The following is a 10,130-nucleotide window of genomic DNA, read 5'->3' as shown; positions in this document are numbered from 1 at the left end:
GGTTTTACCTGCCATGTTTATGCATAGGCCGGGCGGTGGTGTCCCTCGCCTCTTCCTGTCAAAGAACCAGGTGGCCTCCGACTTCGCAGGGGAGACTCTCAGGCCCAGTTCGTCCACGGCGCGGGTCGCACAGGCCGTTGCGATTCCGCCAATGCGCAGCGTCTCGTGCCAGCCACGACCCTCGACCAGGATTAGGGTGTCGTCCGCATAGCATACAATGGCCGCGCCTGGGGGTAGCGGGCATCGTAGTACGTCGTCGTACGCAACGTTCCATAGTATGGGGCCCAGCACCGAGTCCTGTGGGACGCCACGCTCAACGGATCGCTTTTCCTCTCCTTCCTTACTGGTGTAACACACCCACCTGTCGTCGAGGTAGGCTCGGATCAATCGGACGAGGTAGCTGGGAACCTCGAAGTGCTCCAGGGCCGTCACTATCCTGTTCCATGGCATGGTGTTGAACGCATTGACGATGTCCAGGGAAACCGCCAGCGCCACGCCTTTCCGGGAGACCATGTCCTCCGCAATCGCTCGTACGCGTCTGACCGCGTCAATCCTCGAGCGCCCCTTCCGGAAGCCGTACTGGCTTTCGTGCAAACCTGGCACTTGGCCCGCTATGTGTCGTTCCAACCGGGCGGCGGCTACCCTCTCGAGTAGTTTGCCGACCTCGTCCAGTAGGCATATCGGCCGGTACGCTGACGGCGAGGTCGTCGGTCGGCCCTCTTTATGGAGCAGGACCAGCCTCGCCGTCCGCCACGCCCGGAGGTAGACTCCCTCCCTCAGGCATCTTGTGAAGAGGTGCCGGAGTCTGGGAGCCGTGACCCCCATCACTTCCCCCCAGATCCGGCCAGGGATTCCGTCCGGGCCCGGTGCCACGTTGCGGGCGGTCATTCTTCTGGTTGCCTCACATATCTCCTCCTCCGTGACTTCCCAGTCGTCCCTCCATTCCAGCGGTCGTGTCGTTTCCCGTGGCCGTTCCGCCGCTCTGTTTTCTTGTGGGGGAAAGAGCGTTCCGGTGATCCGCGTCAGCAGCGCAGGTTCCATTTCCGCCGTTGTCAGGGGGTCCTTCGCGCGTAGTTTCTGTGTCACCGTCCTGTATGGCCTCCCCCATGGGTCCGACTCGACTGTTTCGACCAGTTCGGATCAGGCACGGTCCTTCGCTTTTTTAATTTCCCTTTGTAGCGAGCGCCGTAGCGCGCGGTACGTCCGGTAGCGCAAGGAGACTTCTTCTTCGTCGCGTCGTCGCCAGCGGCGGGCCCTTAGGTACTGTCTTCGAGCCCGGACACATCTCGTCCTCAGTTCCGCGATGTCGGGGTTCCACCAGTAAACTGCTCTGCTTCGCACCGTGCCCGGTGTGGCTCGTGGCATGGATGCGTCGCAGATTGCTGTCATGGCTTGGCGGAGGTTCTCGGCCTCCTCTTCCACGTCTGCTTCGGTCGTCGTTGTTGAGGCCTCCCAGCTCCAAGCTGTTGCTATAGCAGCCGCCCGGAGTAGATCTTCATTCCTCTCCTTTATTTTCCATCTAGGTGGTGGGCGCGCGTGTCTCCCCCTCGGCGGGCCGCGCCCGTCGTTTGTCGTCGGCATTCCAGGTCCAGGTGCGTCCACCTCCATGAATATGTAGAGGTGGTCCGACAGCGTCTCGACCCCTTCGGCCACTCTCCAGCCTGAGATCCGCCTGAATGCCTCGGGGGAGGCCCATGTTATGTCAACAATGGAGCTCCCTCTGCACGTCACGCAGGTACTGGTCGAGCCCCTGTTCACTAACAGAAGTCCAAGTCCCGCGGCCCAGTTTGATAGCATGCGGCCGCTCGCGTTGGTCCTGGCGTTCCCCCATTCCGTGGAGTGTGCGTTGAAGTCTCCCAGGACGAGCACTTGTCGGGGGAGTCGACGCCTGACGCAGTCGCCAACTGCGTCTAGGAATTCTTCGAACGCTGCCCGTCCGCTGTTAGGTGACACGTACACCCCCACCACCATCATCCCTGCCCACTCGACCGCGGCGTACCCGTTGCCGCGTTCCAGCAGGGCTCCGTGGGCGAACGCCCCGGGCGTTGATGTCCAGGTGCCGGCAACCATTCCGTCCGTGTCTCCGACCCACGCCGGGGCATCCAGAACTCTGTATGGTTCCGCCACCACCGCTAGGGCGACCGTGCTCTCCCGGATGGTTTGGTGGAGCAGGTCTTGTGCTCGCCTTGACCTTCCCAGGTTAGTCTGGAGGATGCGCATTCTCAGTTCTTTGGTGTTCTTTCCTTGTTTGTGGCTTCCTCCGTGCCTACCTCCTTTTTCGCGCGCTTAGGGTCGCTTTGCGACGGGGAGCCTTTCGCGCTGCCTCTTGCAGCCTTTCTTCGAGGGGGCGCAGGCCGGTCCCCCCATCCTGTGCACCGACGGTGCTCCAAGCGCCTCGCAGAGCAGGTATTTCGGGCTCGCAGTAGTGCATGCTGTCGCCTGGTGCTCTGGTTCGCCGCATCTGAAGCACAGGTGCCCCTTGTCCTCCTTGGCGGTGCAGGTCTTCCCCGTGTGTCCTATCCCAAGGCACCTGTAGCACTGTAACGGTCTCCGTTCGATGGCTTCGACCTTCGCCGTCGACCAGCCTATGGCGACCTTTCCAGCCTGGGCCCGTTTCCTCGCTGCACTGGCAGGGCCTCGTATCCATACGGTGCCAAGTCCGTTCCGGGCGGGGCGGATTTCTCCCAGCCGGATGTCCTCCGGCTTGCAGCCGCTCTCCCTCGCCAGGGTGTTCTGGATTTCCGCCTTGGTGGCCGCTATGTCTATCAGGGACACCCTTGCCTCCGCGGCTCGGAAGGGGGTCGCCACGCGGACCTCGTTCGGGTCCAGAGCCCGCGTCAGCTGTGCTGCGAGCGCTGCGGCCTTCTCCCTTCCCTGGTCCTCAGGGACCTCTAAGATGACACCTCCGGTGATGGTCTTCCGCATCCTCATCGTGTTGATGCCGAGATCGGTCAGGGAGACACTGTCCTTGGCCGCAGCCACCACTTCCGCGTAGGATTGGCTCGATTTGTCCGTCAGGGTGATTGTTACCGCTGACGTTCGCGGTGCGCGCGGGAGGGGCCCCCTGCCACCCCCTCTTCGTGCGTTCTCCAATCCACTCTCCGGAGTTTTCCTCTGGCTCTCCGCCCCTGTCTCGGGGATCAGCTTCGCCGGCTGCTTCTTCCCTGCCTCCTTCTTCTTTCCTCTTCTTTTCCTTCCGACGGTCTGCCATTCGGTGACAGCCGTTCGGCCTCCCTTGAGCGCTGGGGCGCTTGGGGCTCCAGGCTCCATCCCTCTCGTGTTCGCGGCAGGGGCGACCTCCTTTCCTTCTCCTTTTTCTGTTCCCTGCAGTTGTTCCTCCAGTCGGTGCAGCAAGGACCTCATCTCCTCTACATGGTGCTCGACTGCAGCGAGACGCGCCCTGTAGCTGCTCTCATCCGCGGTGGGGCGCGAGGCCGGCTCTTTTCGGAGTGCCTCTACCGCCGCCTCCAGTGTTGCTATGCGTCCTTGCGCTATAGCGAGTACGTCGGTGACAGGGTCCGTTCTCCTCACTATCTCTGTCACGCCCGCGGTGATGGTTCTCGCCGCCTCCTTCAGGGTTTTCCCCTGCGTGCCCTGGTGGCTGCGGGGTGCCTCGGCAGCCTTGGCCACCTCGGCGGCCCGGCGAATCAGTTCGGCTCCTATGTCCGCCGTTGTGGCTGTTCTCATTTCTTCAGCCGGGTCCGCGGGGAGTTCGGGGGATTCGTTGGCCTTCTTTCTCTTCGCTCGGGGTGCTTCTCTGGCGGGGGTTTCCTCCTCCTCTGTTGTTTCCTCAGTCTATATTCCCTCCTTGTACAGCGTGAAGCGGGAGGGTCCCTCCTTTGGCGGCATCGCCTTCGTCACGCTCCAGGTGCTAACGTGCGGCGGCTCCGCAGCCAGTTCCGTTTCCCTCCGTCCCCTAGCGTTTTCCTCTACCTCCTTCTCTTTCGCCATGATTGCGTCCGTTTCCCCGTTGGGCAGGAAATGTCGCTCGGTCAGCACTTGCCACTCTGCCAGTCGCTGTCACTTTCAAGTGGCCCGCGCAACGCGCTTCGGCGCACGCGCCAATATGGCTGCGTCTGGGTAGTTCCTCAGGTAGCCCTTGTAGCGGCGCTGTTGTCACGCGTCCTAATATGGCTACTCCACCGTCCTAACCTCACACTTGGTATGTTTTGCTTTAACTCCTCCTTGTCCAAGCCGGACTACCCGCATCCACACCAGTTTTGCGCTCACAGGCACTAGTCCTCCATTCTGGTTACCTCCCTTGCCCAGGCTCTCCAGTTTACCGGAGATTTCGATTACGCTCGCAGCTCCGTCCTCTCTACGTCTGCCTCCCATGTATCCCCAGCCTGTGTTGTAATGGATCAGATGATACTGGAGTCATAGACTCGATTTCAATGATAAGTGTATTTAAATTTTCGAATGTAAAGAGCTCGTTACCTGCGACACGCCTGAAATGTCGTTTGAAGGTCTTCACTGCAGCTTCCCATAGCCCTCCGAAGTGAGGTGAGTTGGGAGGAATGAAGAGCCATTCGATCCGTCGGTCGGCTAAAAAGGACTGAACCTTTACCTTATGATCGTCGGATTGCAGGAGATTTCGGAGCTCTCGTAATTCATTGTTGGCGCCAACGAAGTTGGTACCGTTGTCGGAGTAAATTGTCACACAGAATCCTCGGCGAGCGATGAATCTTCGCAGAGCAGCAATGAAGGCCTCGCTAGTGAGGTCGCTGACCAGCTCGATGTGGACTGCTTTGACTGCAAGACATATAAAGATTGCTACATATACCTTAGTTTTGCGTCGGTTGCGATCCTTTCGTTCTTTGATGTAAAACGGTCCGCAATAATCTATTCCGACGTTGGTAAACGGTCGAGATTCCGTTATCCGTGCAGCTGGGAGGTCGCCCATTACGTAATCCACTGGAGGTGGAGTAGCTCGGCAGCAACGGACGCACTTCTTCAGCGTGCTCCAAACTTGACTACGGCCGTCGATAGGCCAATAAGATCTTCTTAAGGCGTATAAGGTAGCTTGAGTTCCGGAGTGGACATTGATGAGGTGTTCATGCTCGATTATGAGCGCTGTGACTTAGGATTTGGGTAGAATGAGTGGGTGTTTCTGACTGAACGGCATTGATGAGTGACTGAGTCGGCCTCCGACTCGCAACATCCCGTCTTTGTCGAGAAATGGATTGAGTCGTTGCAGCTTCCCCTTCACTGCAGAATTTCGATCTGTTCGGAGAGTGCGGATTTCATCTGAAAAATAACAGAGTTGTAACAGTTTGATCAATTTGTTATGCGCATTGGTTAAATCATGTGTGGTTAGAGGTCTCCCTCGATCCTGTTTTTGTCTCCATCGGAGGCAACGAGTGGTAGTTCTAATCAGCTTGGGCCAAGAAGAAAATCTCTCCAGTAGACTGTGGTCAGCGGGAGTCACGGCCAGACATGTTGCTTTCTTCTGCTCTGATATTTCAGTTAATGGTACTGGGTTCCACGTCGACCAGTATCTTTCTGGTTGTTGGAGCCATTCCGGACCATGTTGCCAAATGGTTGGTCGCAGGAAATCTTCGGGTGATTGGCCTCGAGATATGAGATCTGCAGGGTTATCGGCAGTGGGAATGTGACGCCAATCTGAGGTGTGAGTCTTCTGCTGCATTTCTGTCACACGATTAGCGACAAAGGTTTTCAGCGTATGGGGTGATGTATTGATCCAATGAAGTACGATTGTAGAATCCGTCCAGTAAACAGTCCGAGAAATGTTGCTTGGTAAAGCTTGAAGGACTGTGGTGGCCAATGATGCGAGAAGAAGTGCTCCACTCAGTTCCAGCCTTGGAATGGTTTGTGATTTCAGTGGAGCCACCTTTGATTTTGCAGTGAGGAGTCGTGTCCAGACATGACCATCCGGAGTGATGATGCGAAGGTAAACGCATGCCCCATAAGCCCTTTCGCTAGCGTCACAGAACCCGTGTAATTCATTTCCGCTGCAGCCTTGATTATCGTTTTACGTGGAAACTTCACGTTATTCAATAATGGCAGCTGTGCATAATATTTGCTCCATTCCGTGTGCACGTCAGCCGGTAGAGATACGTCCCAATCAATTTTTAAAGTCCAGAGTCGTTGGAGCAGCATCTTAGCTCGAACGATCACTGGTGCCAATAATCCGAGGGGGTCGTAGATCTTGGCGATTTCGGAGCTCATTGTTCTCTTCGTGATTCGAGAGGCGGTGGAATTAATTTTTACGGAATATAGGATCGAATCGTCAAAGGAATTCCAAACCACACCCAGAGTTTTGAAGGGTTGCGATTCGCCTAGTAGCAGCTTGTCGTTTATGTCCTGCTCGGAAAGTCCTCGTAGCAGTTCCCGGTCGTTCGATGCCCATTTTCGAATGTTTAAGCCGGCTAGTTTAAGCAGTTCCGTGAGCTCCGTTCTCCATGATCGTGCCTCGACCTTTCTATCAACTCCAGTGAGAACATCGTCGACGTAGAAGTCTCGCTGTAAGACCGTCGCCGCTCGTGGGTACCGATGTCCCCCGTCGTCCGCCAGTTGTTTGAGGCACCGAATGGCTAGATCAGGGGCCGCTGACAGCCCGAATGTCACTGTATTAAGTTGATAGGTGTCAACTTCTCCATCAGAATTGCGCCACAAAATTTGTTGAAATTTTCGATCCTCTGGACGCACAAGAAATTGTCGATACATCTTTTCGACATCGCCTGTAATGACGTATTGATGAGAACGAAATCTTAGAAGGATGAAGAATAAGTCATCTTGTAGTTTCGGTCCCGTATGAAGTACGTCGTTTAATGAAACTCCGGTGGTGGTTGGTGCAGATCCGTCAAACACAACTCGGAGTTTTGTAGTTTGGCTGGACTCTTTGATCACGCCGTGATGTGGCAGAAAATATCCGTCGTCCGTGCAGTTGTCCGTGGTAATCTTCGTCATGTGTCCTAATTCCACATATTCTTGTATCACGGCGCGATAGTCGGCTTCGAATCGTTTGTCTCGTTGGAATCGACGACAGAGGGAAATGAGTCGCTTCATCGCCATTGTCTTAGAGGATCCAAGCGAAGGAGTTGTTTCGTTGAATGGGAGAGCGACCATGTATCGCCCTTCGTTGGTGCGTTGAACGTGATTTCGAAAGTGTTCTTCGCACTGTCGTTCCGCTTCCGAAATGTGTGCAGTGGGCGTTCATTCGTCGATTTCCCAAAAACGGGCGAGGTCCGCCTGTAAAGCCGCCGTGGAGGCGTGAAATGCGAGTGCTGATGATTGCGAGGTTGGGCTCTCCCCGATGACCCATCCGAATCGCGTTTTTTGCAGACGCAAGTCGGGCCCGTTTGCTTGACTGATGTCAAGTTGGCCGACACAGAGTGATGCTAGCGTTGGTCCGGCGCTCAACAATATTTCGATCGGCGCAAGCCTATGGAATCTTGGATCGGCTAGTTGGAGATTCCTCGGTATATGTATTATTGAGCGATCTACGGGTTGATCTGGGACCCAAGGCGATATTGTCGGTATGATTAGGAACGTCAAGGTGCGTTCGTATGTGCCGTCGATGGAGGTGATCGTGGCCGTGATGTAACGTTTCGAGGTTGTCGATAACGTGTTGAGTGTTCCGATTGGGACCTAACATTTCCGTTGGTTAAGTATTAGCGAATCAGCGAGTTTTTCGGTGATAAAGTTCATGCTAGAGCCGGTGTCTAGCAGAGCTCTACAACGGAATGGTTGAACTTTATTGTTCAATAGGTTGACCTGCGCTGTGACTAACAAATCGTGCTGCAGTGGTTCACAAGGAAGCGAGATCAATGAGTCCGTTTTCTGTGGTTCGGTCCCTCACAAGGTCGTTTGATGACGTCATTGTTTTCCTTGTCGTCTAGGACTGGACGATATATTTGATCCCGATGCCGTCGTTCGCGATAACCGAGATTCACGTTTCGGAGATGTTCGCGGAGACGATCGGGGAGACGATCGGGGAGACGATCGAGGAGACGTGGATGCGCGTCTCGAACGATGTGACTATCGCGGGGTCGGTGATCGACCGTTGGATGATCGATCGCTCGATGATCGACCGCTCGATGACCGGCTTACACGTGGTCGTGATTTGCTATGACCATGGTCTTGATGTAGGTATGTATGGTGTCGCTGCTTGCAGATGCGACATGAACCGGCGGAGCAATGAGTAATAGCGTGTCCCTTACCTAAACAATTGGTACATAGAGACGCCCTCTTGGCGATTTCAAGGCGTTTTTTAGGCGACTTCGCTTTGAAGACATCACAATTCCATAATTCGTGTTGTCCTTGACAATTCGGACACACCAACGTATTATGTGTACTTGTGAATGCGTAACTTCGCGGTGCGTTCGGTCGCTGACGTTTGTGTTGATCGGACTCCCTTTTTATCACGGTTGATGCTGAGCTTGTCCTGTCGCCATTCGTCCGTGTTTTCAGAAAGTCTACCAGATGCCTATATGACGGCATTTTCTTGTCCGGCAATGTGCGCTGCCATTTGCGAATGATGGCTGAGGGTAGCTTCGACGTGAATAATTTTATAAGAGCGACATTTGAGGTAACTGGTTCACCGAGTTTTTCTAACGCTTGGAGGTTTACCTTAACCGTCTCAAGAAAATCATCTATCGCTTCGGGTGTCTCTTTGGTTATTTTCGGATAATCAAAAATCAAGTCCCAGTAGCGCATGCAGACTTGACGGTGGCAGTCGAATTTTTCCTTCTGAACGTCAATAGCGATCGAATAATTTAACTCGGTGACATCTAACGATTGTATGCTTCGCGCGGCCTTTCCGGTCAAAGAGGATCGTAGGTGGTGGAATTTCTGCACGGGTGTAAGTCGCTCGCTTCGATCGATAGTGGATAAGAAGGAGTCGTAAAATGAATGCCAATTTTCGATGGTACCGTCGAAAGTAGGCAGGTGAATTTCAGGGCAGTTTAATTGATGTCGGCTCGGCGACATTAGATGACTCGCAGCCTTGTGTTTTCGACGACGATGCTGGTGTATCATCCATGAGAGTGTGTATTCGTATTACCAGATTGTAATATGTGTCGGTTACTTCGGAAACGCGCGCGTCGTCTATCTCGCCTAAATCTTCTAATTCCTCTTGTAACAATCGATATTGTTTCCACGTGTCGTCGAGTAGTGTCGTATAGGCCGTTAAATGGGCCTTATTCGGTTGTCTAGATTTTTCGTAATCATCGAGTCGTTTCGATAGAAAGGTAAATCGACCGATTTGAAAGCCTCGTCTCCGATGCAAGGAGGTAACTTTCTCTGTGTTTTCCATTGGTATAGCAGATTGTAAGAAGAATGCAATGAACGAGCTTACCTTGTGGTTGCGAGTTTAAATGTTACTCGTCACCGCGTGTGTCTCGTTTAATGTGTAAGACGTGTTCTTACTGAAGTCAACCCTCTAGTTGTTGGCGTGAGGCTGCGTCGTTGCGTTCTTGCGTTTTCAAGAGTGTTATGCCTCTTCAAAACTGATGGTCCCTGGCGCTACTGACTTCGCTGGAGTGGTAACGCTTCTGCTGCTGTTTGTATTGGATTCACGTGGTACTGTATGGTAGTGGATGTCACTGGCGTGCACTTTTCACTTGCCACTGTATCCGGCTCGAAGGACCAAATGTTACGACCGTTCGCGGAGAGACGCGGTCGCTAGGAAAACGCGTCAGCGAGAGGCGTAAATTCTCGCTACGATTATGTTAATCGACGCCGCGAAATAACACTGTAACACTGTATTAACAGGTTAACATAAAATAATATATTTAACAATAATATGATTATTATATTACAGAAATTTGACTCGACTTTGCGTTCTCTCTAGATAAATTTGTTTGCTCGTCATATTTGTCGACGTGTCACGTTTGACTCGTCAGAAGGAACTGATCGCCCTTCGATTATTCCTTTGTCTCATTTGGAAGACGACCCCCACTATGCGCGGGTCACGCCACCGCTCGCGCTTATGATCACGTATGCCTCTTCTTGTGTGAAAAACGTAACGGTCAAAAATCGACGTTTCTAGAGCTCGCTGCTTGGTGACAACTATGCTCTCGTCGATACATTGTATATGATCCGGCGGGCAGATAAGATGGTCTGCCTGCGACGTTGTAGGACCGCGAGCGACGGTTAGAAAATACAGC

At 53.8% G+C, this 10,130-nt stretch overlaps 1 protein-coding gene and 1 pseudogene across 1 annotated transcript; both read right to left on the bottom strand.

Annotated features, from left to right (window-relative positions):
- Positions 1 to 4,134: 4,134 nt before the first annotated feature.
- On the bottom strand, positions 4,135 to 7,035 carry LOC117213342. The gene is made up of 4 exons (XM_033458695.1): positions 6,045 to 7,035; positions 5,116 to 5,979; positions 4,438 to 4,752; positions 4,135 to 4,346 (listed from the first exon to the last, which is right to left on the bottom strand). Exons 1-4 carry the CDS (start codon positions 7,033 to 7,035, stop codon positions 4,135 to 4,137), a joined length of 2,382 nt encoding a protein of 793 aa, XP_033314586.1.
- An 804-nt stretch (positions 7,036 to 7,839) lies between these two features.
- Positions 7,840 to 9,000, bottom strand: LOC117213341 (annotated as a pseudogene).
- Between the last annotated feature and the right edge of the window lie 1,130 nt (positions 9,001 to 10,130).

Source organism: Bombus bifarius, unplaced genomic scaffold (genome assembly GCF_011952205.1).
Source record: "Bombus bifarius isolate JDL3187 unplaced genomic scaffold, Bbif_JDL3187 scf7180000008710_frag, whole genome shotgun sequence".
Lineage (NCBI taxonomy): Eukaryota > Metazoa > Arthropoda > Insecta > Hymenoptera > Apidae > Bombus > Bombus bifarius.
The sequence above is the reverse complement of the archived record's forward strand: the minus strand, read 5'-3'. Positions and strand labels throughout refer to the sequence as shown.

Bases quoted from the DNA above. Each gene is read 5' to 3' on its own strand.
- LOC117213342 (XM_033458695.1), bottom strand. From the start codon at position 7,035: ATGGCGATGAAGCGACTCATTTCCCTCTGTCGTCGATTCCAACGAGAC. The intron at 4,753-5,115 runs GTCAGAAACACC...TATGTCTTGCAG, and splicing joins TCACTCATCAATGCCGTTCA to TCAAAGCAGTCCACATCGAG. The intron at 4,347-4,437 runs GTAACGAGCTCT...ATTACAACACAG, and splicing joins ACATTTCAGGCGTGTCGCAG to GCTGGGGATACATGGGAGGC.